Source organism: Budorcas taxicolor, chromosome 10 (assembly GCF_023091745.1).
Source record: "Budorcas taxicolor isolate Tak-1 chromosome 10, Takin1.1, whole genome shotgun sequence".
Classification (NCBI taxonomy): Eukaryota; Metazoa; Chordata; class Mammalia; order Artiodactyla; family Bovidae; genus Budorcas; species Budorcas taxicolor.
In genome coordinates, this window is record NC_068919.1 from 17930739 (window position 1) to 17947804 (window position 17066).

General features: G+C 40.3%; 2 protein-coding genes across 2 annotated transcripts in view; one reads left to right on the forward strand and one right to left on the reverse strand.

Moving 5' to 3' along the window:
• Window positions 1–2220: 2220 nt before the first annotated feature.
• On the reverse strand, window positions 2221–2800 carry THAP10 (THAP domain containing 10). The gene is given in 4 exon segments (XM_052646869.1): window positions 2221–2290; window positions 2292–2317; window positions 2319–2657; window positions 2660–2800. Coding segments are annotated over 4 exon segments (576 nt in total).
• Window positions 2801–3339: 539 nt separating this feature from the next.
• LRRC49 (leucine rich repeat containing 49) overlaps window positions 3340–17066 on the forward strand; it is a 154117-nt gene continuing 140390 nt past the window's right edge. The window contains exons 1-6 of the mRNA XM_052646930.1: window positions 3340–3387; window positions 4022–4078; window positions 5324–5411; window positions 10655–10852; window positions 11186–11288; window positions 12691–12894. Coding sequence (XP_052502890.1) covers window positions 3340–3387; window positions 4022–4078; window positions 5324–5411; window positions 10655–10852; window positions 11186–11288; window positions 12691–12894 — 698 coding nt within the window. The remainder of the gene's footprint in view (window positions 3388–4021; window positions 4079–5323; window positions 5412–10654; window positions 10853–11185; window positions 11289–12690; window positions 12895–17066) is intronic.

Sequence of the window (17066 nt, forward strand, 5' to 3'; positions counted from 1 at the left end):
ATTCTGGATTTTTTAATAGTTAGCCTTTGTTGTATTATAAAACTTTTGGTTGTTTTATTAGCCTGGCTTTTCTTCTCCCAGTTTTTGATTAAGATAGTAGAATTATGAAAAAGAGAAAAACAGTATAAAGGTGTGTGTGGCACATGATTAATATTTAATTCTTTTACTACATATTTACATATATCTATAGATAGATGTTGGAGAAGGCGATGGCGCCCCACTCCAGTACTCTTGGCTGGAAAATCCCATGGACGGAGAAGGCTGGTGGGCTGCAGTCCATGGGGTCGCGAACAGTTGGACATGACTGAGCGACTTCACTTTCACTTTTCACTTTCATGCATTGGAGAAGGAAATGGCAACCCACTCCAGTGTTCTTGCCAGGAGGATCCCAGGGACGGGGGAGCTTCATGGGCTGCCGTCTATGGGGTCGCAAGAGTCGGACATGGCTGACGCGGCTTAGCAGCAGCAGAGACATAGATAGATGTATAAATATGGGCTTGGGTAAAGACTGGCTAGGTAACAATGGTGGATAATTGGTTCAAGGAAAAGGTAGAGATTTCTTGAGTGCTATAGTTTGGTGAGTAGGGGAACTGGCAGAGAACTGAAATTCCACTGTACTAAAGAAAACTGTTCTCATAGTCATATAATCATTCCACGAATATTTACTGAATTCCTTAAATTTGAAAAATATTGTTCTAGTTACTGCTAATAATGAAAAAATCAGATAAGAGCCCAGAGGTCAGAGAGCTTCCAATCTAATGTGAGGACAAACATTATATTAAGCAAAATACATAATTATTTCATGACAACTGTGATGAGTGCAACTGACGTATATGTGCTACTGAAGTGTTTGAAGAATGAGAATATAAAATAAGGAGATGAAAAGGGAAGGATGTTTGAATAGATTTTTGAAGTAAAAGGATTTAATCGGTGATGATGGGGTGATGATGGGGAATGGCAGGGGCATAACTCCAGGGCATTATATGAAATAATTCAGAAAAGGCTTGGTAGGAAAGAATATATAGTATGTTCAAAAACAGAAAAGATCAGCATGATTGGTGCACAGTGAGCAACAAAGACCATGGGTTGGAGCAGGACTGCTGTCGCAAGCAGGGGCAAAAAGCACGCAGGAACTTTGTTAATAATTTTATTCTCCACCTTAATAATTGCTGGACATCATTAAAGGGTTTTAAGCACCCACCCCGGGGCTTCCCTGGTGGCTCAGAGGTTACAGCGTCTGCCTCCAATGCGGGAGACCCAGGTTCGATCCCTGGGTCGGGAAGATCCCCTGGAGAAGGAAATGGTAACCCACTCCAGTATTCTTGCCTGGAGAATCCCATGGACGGAGAAGCCTGGTAGGCTACAGTCCATGGGATCGCAAAGAGTTGGACACGACTGAGCGACTTCAAGCACCCACCCCATGTAGGAAGGAGGTTGGTATTGCAGAAAGTTTCTGTCTGGTGATTGGACCTAGAGAAATTATAGGCTCCTGAGGAAATTAACCTTGGATTGGCTTCCTTGTGCATACATTGTGAATCTAGACTATATGATCACTTAGGTTTTCTTCAGCTCTAAAATTCAAGAATACCTCTGTATATTCACAACCAGAATGTCAGTTACAGGTCCGCTGACTTCTTGGCGAACTCCTCCTAACTCTAAAGCTGAACACCTTTTAGATCCAATGAAGAGTCATAAGTTAATCTATGTTATGTTGATGGGGCTGAAGTTTGACTAACCCAAAGAAGGCTGAGAAGTTAGGAAGTTGGGAAGAAGGCAGTAGTGACCAGATGCAAAACCAGTGTAATTAATCTTATGAGTACCGAGGAAGTAGGCAGAAAAGAGCAGGACAGGAGAATTCAGCTGACTGGAACGATTTAGTTTAAAGGCAGCTAGTCAAGAGGAAGTTTAGGAGGGGGAAGGGATGTCCATCAGCAAAGCCTTATCTTCATCAGCATCTTGCACTCCGATTCCCCCACCATTTTGACGGTATAATTGATCATTCTTGCAGCTTATCATGCAATGATATGCTATGCAGAAAGTTTAAAGTACTTCATTTCTTGAGATTTACTCAAATTAAATCCTTTGTATTTAAAAACTCAGGAGTGGAGAGTGAAGGCTTCTCTATAATGTGAAGGCAGAGAGTGTGCGTGTGTGTTTGGGGAACAGGAGGTAGAAGAAACTATAATTCCAGAGTGTTAATGCTAAATAGGCTCTTGGAGATCACCGATGAACAAAAACCTTCGTGGTGAGGTGATTTTCCCAAGATGACACTAAGTGGAGGAGCCTAGCCAGATTGGGGTTCTTGCAAGACCCCCGGGTGGCCTCTTTGGGTGGCCCTTTATCTGTGAAGCCGAAAGCCCTCTTCGTGGGCCAGAGGAGTGTACAGGAGGCTGGCCCTGGGGTAGCCTGGGGCTGCCTGACTGCCTGGGGCTTTCCTCCGTTCCCGGTCGCCCGCTCAGTCTCCCTGCTTTCCCCGTAGGTTTCAGCAGGGAGGACACCGGGTGCAAAATGGACGCGGCGCCCCCCACGGGTCTCAGGCGCTCGGAGAAGTGGATAACCGAAGAGACATCAAAACAGGCGGGAGCGAAGTGCTCGGAGCAGATGACGGAGCTGTCCCCGCACGGGTACCAGTTGGCCGGCGGCCCCGTACGAAGCGGGTACGAAGCGGTCCCACAGCAGCCGCACGGCCCCGTCCTTTGGGGAAGCGAAACAGCAACTTCCCGGACTTGGTGGTGTTGCCGCAGCGGATGGGCACGGCAGCAGCCTCGGGGCTGGGAGCTGCGCAGCTGGGGAGCTGCATCCTGAGCACGGCCTCGCACTCCCAGCGCCCTCACCTGCCGACTCCGTGTCGGCTGCTGCTTCTTTGGCCGCGAGAAAGTGCCAAACGGCGGCCCCTACCTTGGAGAGTACCCGGCTTTTGGAGGTCCTTCTCCTTCCAGCAGTCTTCTCCTGAGAGCAGGCAAAGGGATACAAATTTCGCGCGGACGCAGCTGAGGTGGGAGGTAAAGAGGGACGGACCGGAAGTGGCGGTTGTCATAGCTACCGAGGTGGCCGGCCTCTTCCTCGTTTTATTCTCCTCCCCACCCTAACGCTCTGTTTTTCTGAAACTGGGACGCTAGAACGAGGAAATGCTGATATTTTGGGCCCCTCAAATATAACCAGAGGCTCTAACGAGTCCATTGACCAGTAGATTTGGGAGAGGACCAGACCGGAAATGGCAGTTTCCATGGTAACTCCCGAGCGGGTTGCCTAGGAGATGACCCCTTTCGGTTTCTCAATCTGTGCTGTAGCGTCATTTCTAAGGCAGATCTATCTGATCTTCTTGGACTGTCTCCTGCCATGATTCCCGGGAAATACCGCTCTGTTTCTGGCCGGGCTGCGAGCAACGTAGGTTGGGTTTCCTACTTTCTCTTGATTTCCATTTGTACCGTCCTTTCTGACTGGAGTCTTTGTCCTAGGTGATGAGCTGTATTGTTGAGACCAGGACCGCTCAGTCTACTCAAGCTATTGTCTGACCGAGGCTTGAGGTTCCTGGACTGGACCAAGGCACTTGGAGGGTATTTAACATTGAGTGATGGGTATTCAAAGCCTTGTCCAGGATCTGCGCTTCCCAGAAGGTGGAGCTGGTCTGCTGTGAAAGGCTAAGCTTCATTTACATTCCTTTAACTGGTCAATTCCTTTTTTTTTTAATTAAGAAAATATTAGCAGGCACCCCCACCTCCTTTACCTGTCTCACTGAGATATTTACTTAGACCTCACATGGCAGGTGACGAAAGCCTGAAGTGCCAAGTAGAGGGTTAAATTGCAGACATTTTGGAAGATAAATCACAGTGAAACCTTTTAATTATTAGTTGTAATTTTATTGTTTTCAGCAAATATCCAGAACATGATAATTTACCAGAAACAAACAAAAAGTGAATTCTAATTTTTTTTGTTATATCTTTATGTACTGTTTTGGGGAGGAGTGTTTGTGTGTGCGTAAGTTAAGAGCATATTTTATGGTTTAATTTTTACATTGTAGGTGAACTGTGGGCTTCATCTGGTTATTCAAACATCATCGCTTCCTGAAAAAAACAAAGTAAGATTCAAGCAGATTTGTATTTAGATTGAATATAAATTGCTTTATATTCTGCACAAATAGCATGATTTAAAGAGCAGAGTCTAAACTGGAAAATTTAAGTATATTTACTTTGGTCTCTACTTTGAAGCTAATATTTATTTTTTGCCTACACTAATCCAACTAGTAGTTACCAAAGAGAGGGAAGGGGGAGGGGCAAATTAGGGGTATAGGATTAAGTGATAAAAAATACTGTGTATAAAATAGATAAGCAAGAAGGATATATTGTATATCTGAGAGAATTATAACCATTATTTCACAATAACTTTTAATGGAGTATATTCTATAAAAGTACTGAATCACAACATCGTGTATCTGAAACTATTATAGTATTATAAATCAACTGTACATCAATTAAGAAAAATTAAAGCAAAACCAAAAAAAAACTCACCTCCTTTACAAACTGAATCTTATTTCATCAATTGCAAGAGGTAAGATGGGTTTTTTTTTTGTTCTTTTTTGACATATAAGCATTTCTTAAATCAGGATCCTTCTTGAAACTGATGGCAGATCATATTATTGTTTTAATGGGGAAACTTTTTCTTTCTTAGTAGTGGATAAAATGATGGCATGTTTTACTACTGATAAAAATCTTATATTAGATAAAATGTGATAATTTGGGGTCCCATATCTAACATTCCAGAAAAAATTGATTAGCAGTGGCAGTTTTTTAGGCCTAATGAGATTTAGAAATTAAGATCTGAGCATTCTTTTCCCCCCAAAATTTGCCCATATTCTCCCTGAGATTTCCTTAATTTCTGGCTTTTGATTTGATTTTTGAGATACATACGTTTTCTTACCCTCATGTCACCTGAGCACTCAGATATACTTACCCATCTCCCACACAACTGTGTCTCAAGACACAACACAAAATTTTCTTCTTTGACCAAGTTGGACACCTTCAATGGGCACAATTCAGGTTTTTCCTAAAAAGTTTTAAAATAGATGTTACTGGAGGAATTCTTAAATGAAGGACAAAGAAGCTGTGGTACATATATACAATGGAATATTACTCGGTTATAAAAAGAATGAAATAATGGTATTTGCAGCAACATGGATGGACCCAGACATTGTCATACTGAGTGAAGTAAGTCAGACAGAGAAGGACAAATATCATATGATATCACTTAAATCTAGAGTCTAAAAAGGTATGAATGAATTTATAAAACATTCTCTGAATGTTGTGTCTTAAATAATGTTTTTTAGGTTGAATTCAGGCTAAATAGAGAAACGCCATCATTCCCTGGTCGACTCTTACAGCATGACCTTGAAAGAAACTACTCAAGTAGACAAGGTATTGTCAGAGAATAGAGATCAGACATGATTTATCATCTTTAAGTAATATTGTTTAATAATATTGAATTTCTGGATCCAAATAGACTTCAATTAATGATGACATTATTCATTGGTTACCAAATTCATTGGGCATTTGTTTAAATCAGAATTGATTTAAACCTATGTACACAACATAGGTTATTTTTAATACAGGAAAAACTGTTGTATTTTAGTTTGGAGTGGGCTGTACACAAGAGAATTAGAATCTACCAAATAATGTCTTAGAACTAGAAAAAATAGCTAATTCGTGAGGGTAAGACTATGGGAACACATTAGGTAAGTAAGGACACTGGAAAGAATGGAAAGTCGGGAGTAGAAAAGAAGCTATCACTTTTCCTTACTAACATATATAATTATAGAATTATATCAGAGGGCTTTGACATTTGTGTGCATCATGCAAGGTCTTATTAGGAATGCAGATTCTTAGTGCTTGCTTCGTCCCCTTCCCCATTCTGACTTTGTAGGTCTTGGTGGGATTTGGAAAAGTGTGTTTTAATAACTTCTCAGGAGACTGTGATGGATGTGGTTTGTGGACCACCCTTTGAAAAATAGCCTCATATGATCCAGTTATATTTCTGAAATGTATTGTTCAATTAAAGGAGAAATCTTGTTTAGAACTTCTGAGTTGTTACTTCAGTTCAGTTCAGTCGCCCAGTTGTGTCCGACTCTTTCCGACCCCATGAATCGCAGCACACCAGGCCTCCCGGTCCATCACCAACTCCCGGAGTTCATCCATACTCATGTCCATCGAATCGGTGATGCCATCCAGCCAGCTCATCCTCTGTCGTCCCCTTCTCCTCCTGCCTCCAACCCCTCCCAGCATCAGAGTCTTTTCCAATGAGTCAACTCTTCGCATGAGGTGGCCAAAGTACTGGACTTGCAGCTTTAGCATCAGTCCTTCCAAAGAACACCCAGGACTGATCTCCTTTAGAATAGACTGGTTGGATCTCCTTGCAGTCCAAGGGACTCTCAAGAGTCTTCTCCAACACCACAGTTCAAAAGCATCAGTTCTTCGGCGCTCAGCTTTCTTCACAGTCCAACTCTCACATCCATACATGACTACTGAGGCTATGAAAAACCATAGCCTTGACTAGACGGACCTTTGTTGGCAAAAGTAATTTCTCTGCTTTTGAATATGCTGTCTAGGTTGGTCATAACTTTCCTTCCAAGGAGTAAGCGTCTTTTAATTTCATGGCTGCAGTCACCATCTGCAGTGATCTTGGAGCCCCCCAAAATAAAGTCTGACACTGTTTCCACTGTTTCCCCATCTATTTCCCATGAAGTGATGGGACCAGATGCCACGATCTTAGTTTTCTGAATGTTGAGCTTTAAGCCAACATTTTTACTCTCCTTTTTCACTTTCATCAAGAGGCTTTTTAGTTCCTCTTCACTTCCTGCCATAAGGGTGGTGTCATCTGCATATCTGAGGTTATTGATATTTCTCCCGGCAGTCTTGATTGCAGCTTGTGCTTCTTCCAGCCCAGTGTTTCTCATGATGTACTCTGCATATAAGTTAAATAAGCAGGGTGACAATATACAGCCTTGACGTACTCCTTTTCCTATTTGGAACTAGTCTGTTGTTCCATGTCTAGTTCTAACTGCCGCTTCCTGACCTGCATATAGGTTTCTCAAGAGGCAGGTTAGGTGGTCTGGTATTCCCATCTTAGTTGTCAACAATTGTTAGCTCTCTGTAATGTACTAGTGTTAAGCACTGCAAAATACTTACATACAGTACTGTCCTCATCTAGGAATTACTGGATGAGAAGGATAATCCGTATAGGCCTCTCTAGATTGTTCATCTTACATGAACACGTGGCAATTTTGAATATTAGCTTTCTTTTTTTGTTTTGTAATTTTTAGACTTTCCTCTTGGGCCCAGCTAATCTGACATCACTTTTCTGTTTCCTATATCTTGAATTCTTCCCTTGGTCAATTGCTGGACATGACATCAACCTAACCACTGTTCCACAGTGCAGAGAGCATCTGTCTCCCCTTCTTTGGTTCAGTTCAGTACATATCTATTGAGTATGTTCTGTGTGCCAGACACTGTATTGGGCTCAGAGCTATAGATGTGAACCTGAAAATTTTCAGGTAGAATTTTCTTGTATTTACATTGTGAACTTCCTTTACATGTTTGATAATAACTCTTAAATTTGTTTTCTGACTCGTGAGCCAAACTTAAATACGTTTCCCAAGGTATTCTTGAGTTAGAGGATGAAGTTGGTAGACAGATTTGTGTATGTCTGGCTGAATAAATTTATTTTAGTGTTTAAGTATTTCTAGATATTTGGTAATGAGGAAATAGTATAGAGGCACTGAATTTTGTGAACCTGAAAGATGAATAAAGTCCTATACATAAATAATGACCTGTAAAATACAAATTAATTCCTTCGGGAAAAATAAACCTATTTTTTTAATTAAAATATATTATTCAAAATCATTCTCTCTAAAATTTATACCTGATTGTTTCCAAATGTGCCTCCTTCCTAGTTCCAGGCAGTTTCATGCAAAGAAGGCCTCACAGTGTAGCTGTGTTCTTTACTTCTGTACTTACTGTTCTTCCTCCAAAGGCACAAAACTTTGGAAAACTTTTAAATAGCAATTTATCAGGAAAAATGAGGGAATCTCTATCTAATAAACTGCATTTTGATACTGAATTATTATAATTAATTTTACTTCATTTCATATTTTTTATGTTTTTCAAAATTAATTGAACATACACCATAAATTAACCAGTGGTACTCTCAGCCCAAAGTAAAGATTCTCTTTGTTTTAGTTAGGCTACTTGGTCTTAAACTTGGTGTATGATTTCTTTTAGGCATTTTATATTAATGTTAAGAGTTAAGCCCTATATCCTTGAAATTTTGTAAGAGTCAGGAACTGCTATAGACTAAAATCTCAGTTCCAGACCTTCATTGATTAAATCCCTTGAATAAAAATGCCAAAATATGTATATAGAGAGGAAGAGGTAGTGCTTGACTCTTAAGACCATGATGAATCATGAAAAATACAAAATCAGGATTTTGATTGCCAACACAGTCTTAAAGATAAGGCTGAGTGGACAAGCATATGAACATGTACTGTATTATCCATCTATTCAGCCAGCCATCTGTCCATCCCCCTGCCCATCTGTCTGTCCAACTTTCTCTCTATCCATCCACTCACCCATCCTTCTCATCTATCCCTCCATCCATCATATATCTAGGGTGTGGTGTAGTAAAGACTCATACCAAATATATACCATTATGCCTTTAAACACTTTGGGATTCTAATTATGAAAGAATTCATTCAGAAATTTTATACTAAAATGCAAATATTTCTGATGTTCTTTTTTAACAGAAATAACATTCACAGAACAGATTTCTGATTAACTCTCAGTAAATTGGAAAATCAGTTAATTTAATGATTGCCTACTGAATTTAGATTCCGCAAAGAATATAAAGAATATAAAATGAGCTCCATTTCTCCAGGAGCTTATAAATTTAATTAGGAAGACAAAAGTTATTATTTGGTACATTAAATAGTGATATATGAAATTACCAATAACAGGAAATATTTCAATTAAAATTTTGCTTTAAAGTGGGATGAAACAGTCCACATATATATATGTTTGGGTGTTTGATACATACATCTACTGTATGTATATGTGTGTGGGTATTTATTGTGGATGTTTCGATTGCAGATCATTCTGGTTCCCAGTTGTTTAGAGGGTCTTGTTTGCGTATTTTAAGGCCTTTCTATCTCATCATTCTCATATTCTGCTATTTATTGTAAGATGTATGTCATACTGATCATGATAGTAAACTCATCATGCAGATCATGATTTTGTGTTCTGTGTGTAATAAGAGGTGGCAAGAGGGAAGATGAAGTTCCTTTATTCACTGACTGTAAGTGAAATTTACTCCTTGATTATTGCCTCTACATCCCAAGTCTTATTAAATTTAAATGTGCTTTCTAAATTGAGCACTGGCTTGAAGCCTTAACAAAGTAATTTTAAAAACCTAACTCTAAAAAAAAAAAACCTAACTCTGACACTAATGAGGGAAATCAAGGTTGTTTATTGTTTGGAGTTTTTCCTTTATTATTTTCACTGACCAGTTAATCCTTTATCAGTTGATCCTTACTCTAGTTTTTGTTTTTTTAACTATTCAGTTTTTGATTTCCAAATCAATTTACTGACTTATCGTTGCTTGGGTATTTTGCTAGCAACTGGTCCTGTCACAAGACCAGTTCATTTATGAACATGATCTTTGTTCCGAATGCTTGTACTCTAGAACATCATTTTTATTTATCTTGGTATTTCATGGTATTCAGAAAAGTGGGGTGTGAGCACTAGTATTCTGTTCAATAAGCCAGGTTTGTGCACTTTGGTGCATATCTTGCACACCTGGAGAGGTTAGCAGATACCATTGCTTTACAGCTCTTTAATATGATATGTGTGGAACTTGATTTTCAGATGGCCTCCCAGAGAATGATAGCTTCCTGTATTTAGGTTCATCTCTTTGTCTTATCAGTCAGTTTAAGCAGTAGAATTCTGTGGCACTTTAGGTTCTATTTTATTGCTTTTCGCTTCCATCAACATCGGTTGCTGCTTTCAGAAAATTTTCTCTTGGTAGAAGAAAATATTTCCTTCTGGTGTTCAAATTGGTACCTTTGACCCATTTCTCAAGTCTTACTTCATTTCTGGAGCTTCTCAGCAGCTTTTATTAACTATTCTACATTCTTCTAGGTCTTTAGAACATATCTTAATATCCACCTCCACTGAAACCCATCTGTGATCTTCTTTAAGTGAAAAATAACCAGACACATTTATGTGTGAATATATACGTAGGTATTGTTTTTTATTCTATTTTATTTATTTTATTTTATGTTTTGTGCATGTTGTTCTGTACAGTTTATTACTTTCATATGCCCACTAGATTGAAAGCTACTTAATGGAAGGGTCAACATCAAACCATCAGCTTATAAGTCTCATAGGGGTGTCAAATACCTGTTAGACCCTAACGAAAAACCTAACTGCAAATGTACAAGATTTATTGACTCCACTTTGGTCTCTGCAGTATTCTCTACCAATAGTAGCTGAACATACAAAGAAAAAAGGATGATTCGAGGTTTACATTTGCTATCCAAAACTACTTTCTCTATATTTCTCTAAAGTCATGTACTGTGTAGCTTTGTGATAAATTTTTTGATATTTTGAAGGAGATGGAAGAGTAATAAGTCCTTCGCCTCATAATAAATCATCCTGCATCTCATCCACAACAAATGTGACAGAACTATGTGGGCTGGAAATGAAAGCTGCCACGAGCTCCTTATCAGCATTTGGAGATTGTTCCATTCAGACACCTTCAAAGTCCAGAATCCGGCAGGGCTGTCATAGTGCTGGCCCAAATGTATCTGGTAATGAGGGAACTATCATCTCAGTTACAAGAGAGTTAAGATATAGTATTAGGAGTCAGGATTATAAGGGATAAATGTAGCACTAGCGTAGTCCTGTACTTTCAACCAATCTACAAGGCAAGGGAGAAATTATTTGATATGTATAGAACACACAGTTTAGACCTGAGGAGGAAAACAAGCTGAACTTTAGTTTCAAATACAGAGAGCTATAGAAGCTGTGTTTTCTAGAAAGGATATTGGTAGGTGCCAAAGTTCTCCAAATATAAGGTGATTTTAGTTTCAAAATCGGAAAGATTTTTCTTATTCAAGTAATTTGTATATTATTTTTAATAGGTGATCATATTAATTTGGTGAGCTCATCAATGCCTTCATTTCCCATTCTCCAACGTTCTTCTGAAGAGAAAATTCTTTACTCAGACAGGTTGACCCTAGAAAGGTGAGGACAACTTATTTAATTTTTCTGGCTTGACGATATATAGATATAGTACAAGATTTGAAAGGTACAAAATTCTCTCTTCCTCCCCCTTGTTTTTCAGGCGTTTAGTTCTCCTACCTAGGTATAATCACTGTTGCCAATTTTAAATTTATCCTTCCAGGAGTATGAAGAAAAATTTTATATCTGTGGAATGTAAAGGAGCTTGACTACACTCCAAAAGAGTACTATAGAGGTTCTAAAATATGATAATGATAAAAATGGGTTTTAGGATAGGAAAAAAACTTCAAAATATACTCCTCCAATGGGCTTCTCAGCACTATTCAGTTGAGTTCCCTTTTACCTTATTGACCTCACCTGCTCCTAGTCTGGCCTTCACTCACTCTGCTACTGCATACCTGCTCCTTGAATACACCAAGAGTGCTTAAACCTCAGGAGTTTTGCATTTGCGGTTCCCTCTGCCTGGAATGCTATTTCACCATGTATCAGTAGGCTCACTTTCTTACCTCCATCAGATCTTTCCTCCAGTGTCACCACCTAGGGATAGCCTTCCCTGCCCGACTCTCCAAAGCAGCAACTCCTTCAGCCCTGACAGTTCCAGCACCTTTCTCTGCCTTTTCTTCTCAGCACTTATCACCCTCTCACATGTTAAGTATTTAATTTAGCACATTTATTGTCGTTCATTGTTTGTCTCCTCCGAGTAGAATGTAAACCCCACAGACACGGGGAGTTTTGTTCAGTTCTGTATCCCCAGCACCTAAAACAAAGCCCCGTACAAAATAAACCCTTAACAAATTTTGAATGAATACATGTGTTTAGGACTTAATCCCTATCTTTAAATCTAGGAAAGTATCTGCAGTAGAATGATGGATGAAGGATTTCAACCTTACCTTAGCGTTATAACCAGCAGAGAAACATTCTCTGCAGAGAAACCTTCTCTGCTGTGCATACCTTTAGCTCAGCAGTGCATATCTAACAGCAAGGCGTTAAGCAAACTTTCTAGCTTAGCAATGCCTGAGCAATGTTTATCTCAGTGGGTTAATGGCAAGCGCATTTCTCTGGTTATGTGACATGGTTCCTTGAATCATCTCAACCTTTCCCACAGAAGGCAGTTACACTGAGTGTTTTCTGATGGTTAACTTTATATGAAATAATTAATACTGGAGTTTTTTTTTTAATACTATGAGCGTTAGACTTAATTTTAATAACTACCCTTGCCAAAGTATATCGGTTTTTATATGAGTGATTTACAATTAGATCTAGAATGCTTGGTTCATGAAGGCAAAAAGTGGTTCTGTTTTTCTTCTTCTCATGGCGTGGGCACACAAACATACTACTATTAATATTCTTGAGAAGAGGCAGACTGCTGAATCAGAACCTTACTAACTTTAAACATGTTTTCTAGGCAGAAGCTGACCGTGTGTCCTATTATTGATGGGGAAGAGCACCTTCGTCTCCTGAACTTTCAGCACAATTCTATAACTCAGATCCAGAATATCTCCAATCTGCAGAGGCTAATATTCTTGGATCTATATGATAATCAGATTGAAGAAATTAGTGGACTTTCTACTCTGAGATCTCTCCGTGTCCTTCTTTTGGGGAAAAACAGGTAATCATTATAGATCAGTCACTGTTATACTTAGGACTAACGTTGAGTCCTCCTGTGGTCTCTAGATGGCAACTCAACACTGAATAATACTTAAGAACCTAACAGACGAATGTTTTTGAAAGACTGTTTGATTGAGTTAAGATTCATTTATAATTTGTTTTATCAGTTTCATATTGACAGTTATTCAAACCAAATAACATTTGTTGAAAGTGAAAGTCACTCAGCCATGTCTGACTCTTTGCCACCCCATGGACTATACTGTCCATGGAATTCTCCAGGCCAGAATACTGAAATGGGTAGCCTTTCCATTCTCCAGGGCATCTTCTCAACCCAGGGATCGAACCCAGGTCTCCCGCATTGCAGGTGGTCTCTTTACCGTCTGAGCCACCAGGGAAGCCGAAGTTGTGGCTGACTCTTTGTGACCCCATGGACTGTAGCCCACCAGGCTTCTCTGTCCAAGGGATTCTCCAGGAAAGTATACTGGAGTGGGTTTTCATGCCCTTCTCCAGGGTATCTTCCCAACCCAGGGATCAAACCCACGTCTCTTATGTCTCCTGCATTGGCAGGTGGCTTCTTTACCACTAGCGCCACCTGGGAGGCCCATACATTTATTAAGTACATATTATTTCCATTGCTTTCCAGAGCCATATCATATGTGGAAGTAAACAACAGACTTTGGCCTCTATGTTTTTTTAGGCTACATTTTAAATATGTGTATTCACATTAAGCTTATGTGTTTCACTTGTGATTCTTCTCAGTGCTTAACTAAGGGTGGGCATTTGATACTTTGTGACTGTCAAATTTTAGTCAGCTATCTGTATCCAGTTTTTCATCCACAGCTTTAACTGAGGATCGAAAAACACTTGAAAAAAATATTCCAGAAAGTTCCAAAAAAGTAAATCTTGAATTTACTGTGTTCCTGGAGACTATTTATGTAGCATTTACATTGTAGTACATATTATGAGTAGTCTAGAGATGATTTAAAGTGTACATATACTCTGCCATTGCACATAAGGGATTTGAACACTTGCAGATTTTGTTACTGATCCTGCCCAAAATAGATACCCTATGTCCAAGGGCAAAGGAGAAGCCCCAGCAAGACAGTTCAGTTCAGTTCAGTCCCTCTGCTGTGTCTGACTCTTTGTGAACCCACGGACTGCAGCACGCCAGGCATCCCTGTTACCAACTCCCAGAGTTTACTCAAACTCATGTCCATCGAGTCAGTGATGGCATCCAACCATGTCATCCTCTGTCATCCCCTTCTTCTCCTGCCTTCAATCTTTCCCAGCATCAGGATCTTTTTATATGAATCAGGTCTTTGCATCAGGTGGCCAAAGTATTGGAGTTTCAGCTTCGTCATCAGTCCTTCCAATGATTATATAGGACTAATTTCCTTTAGGATGGACTGGTTGGATCTCCTTGCATTCCAAGGGACTCTCAAGAGTCTTCTCCAGCACCACAGTTCAAAAGCATCAAATCTTCAGTGCTCAGCTTTCTTTATAGTCCAAATTTCACATCCATACATGACTACTGGAAAAACCATAGCTTTGACTAGATGGACCTTTGTTGGCAAAGTAGTGTCTCTGCTTTTTGATATGCTGTCTAGCTTGGTCATAACTTTTCTTCCAAGGAGCAAGTGTCTTTTAATTTCACGGGTGCAGTCACCATCTGCAATGATTTTGAAGCCCAAGAAAATAAAGTCGGCCACTGTTTCCACTGTTTCCCCATCTGTTTGCCAGGAAGTGGTGGGACCAGATATCTTAGTTTTCTAAATGTGACTTTTAAGCCAACTTTTTCACTCTCCTCTTTCACTTTCATCAAGAGACTCTTTAGTTCTTCTTTGCTTTCTGCCATAAGGGTGGTGTCTGCCATAAGCAAGACTGTAGGAGGGGCGAAATTGCATTTAGAATCAAACCCCTTACCCTCCAGAGATCCTCAGAGGGCTCAAACAAACCTGTGTGTACCAGAACCTAAAGACCCCACAGAGACTGAGCCAGAACTGTGTTTGAATGTCTCCTGCAAAGGTACAGGTCAGCAGTGGTCTGCCACAGGGGCAGGGCCTCTGGGTGCAGCAGACCTGGGTATGGCATAAGCCCTCTTGGAGGAGATTGCCATTAACCCCCTTGTAGAGCCACCAGAACTTATACAGGACTGGGGAAACAGACTCTTGGAGGGTACAAACAGAACCTTGTATGTACCAGGACCCAGGAGAAAGGAGTAGTGACTCCACAAGAAACTGACCCAGACTTGCCTGTCAGTGTCCAGGAGTCTCTGACAGAGGCATGGGTTGGCAGTGGTCTGCTGCAGGGTCGGGGGTACTGAGTTTGGCAGTGCGTGCACAGGACCTTTTGAAGGAGGTTCCCATTATCTTCATTACCTCCACTATAGTTGACCTCAGGTCAAACAACAGGGAGGGAATACAGCCCTGACCATCAACAGAAAACTGGATTAAAGATTTACTGAACATGGCCCTGCCCATCAGAACAAGACCCAATTTCCCCAAACTCAGTCTCTCCCATCAGGAAGCTTCCATAAGCCTCTTATCCTTATCCATCAGAGGGCAGACAGATTGAAAACCACAATCACAGAAAATTAACCGAACTGATCACATGGACCACAGCCCTGTCTAATTCAATGAAACTATGAGCCATGCCGTGTAGGGCCACCAAAGATGGACTGGTCATGGTGGAGAGTTCTGACAAAACGTGGTCCACTGGAGAAGGGAATGGCAAACCACTTCAGTGTTCTTGCCTTGGGAACCCCGTGAACAGTTATGAAAAGGCAAAAAGATAGGACACTGCAAGATGAACTCCCCAGGTCAGTAGGTGCCCAATATGCTATGGAAGATCAGTGGAGAAATAACTCCAGAAAGAATGAAGAGATGGAGCCAAAGCAAAAACAACACCCATTGGTGGTTGTGACTGGTAATGGAAGTAAAGTCTGATGCTGTAAAGAGCAATATTGCATAGGAACGTGGAATGTTAGGTCCATGAATCAAGGCAAATTGGAAGCAGTCAAACAGCCGATGGCAAGAATAAGCATCGACATTTTAGGAATCAGTGACCTAAAATGGACTAGAACAGGTTAATTTAATTCAGATGACCATTATATCTACTACTGTGGGCAAGAATTCCTAAGAAGAAATGGAGTAGCCATCATGGTCAACAAAAGAGTCCGAAATGCAGTACTTGGATGCAATCTCAAAAATGACAGAATGATCTCTGTTTGTCTCCAAGGCAAACCATGCAATATCACAGTAATCTAAGTCTATGCCCCGACCAGTAATGCTGAGGAAGCTGAAGTTGAACGGTTCTATGAAGACCTTCAAGACCTTCTAGAACTAACACCCCCAAAAGATGTCCTTTTCATTATAGGGAATTGGAATGCAAAAGTAGGAAGTCGAGAGATACCTGGAGTAACAGGCAAATTTGGCCCTGGAGTACAAAATGAAGCAGGGCAAAGGCTAACAGAGTTTTGCCAAGAGAAGACACTGGTCATAGCAAACATCCTCTTCCAACAACACAAGAGAAGACTCTATATATTGACATCACCAGATGGTCAACACTGAAATCAGATTGATTATATTCTTTGCAGCCAAAGATGGAGAGGCTCTATACAGTCATCCAAAACAAGACCAGGAGCTGACTGTGGCTCAGATCATGAACTTCTTGTTGCCAAACTCAGACTTAATTTGAAGAAAGTAGGGAAAACCAGTAGACCATTCAGGTATGACCTAAATCAAACCCCTTATGTGTATACAGTGGAAGTGACAAATAGATTCAAGGGATTAGATCTGATAGAGTGCCTGAAGAAGTATGGACAGAGGTTCGTGACGTTGTACAAGAGGCAGTGATCAAGACCCTCCCCAAGAAAAAGAAATGTAAAAAGACAATATGGTTGTCTGAGGAGGCCTTACAAATAGCTGAAAAAAGAAGAGATGATAAAGGCAAAGAAGAAAAGGAAAGATATAAGCATCTGAATTCAGAGTTCCAAAGAATAGCTAGGAGGGATAAGAAAGCCTTCCTCAGTGATCAGTGCAAAGAAATAGAGGATAAAAATAGAATGGCAAAGACTAAAGATCTCTTCAAGAAAATTAGAGATACCAAGGGAACATTTCATGCAAAGATGGGCACAATAAAGGACAGAAATGATATGGACCTAACAGAAGCAGA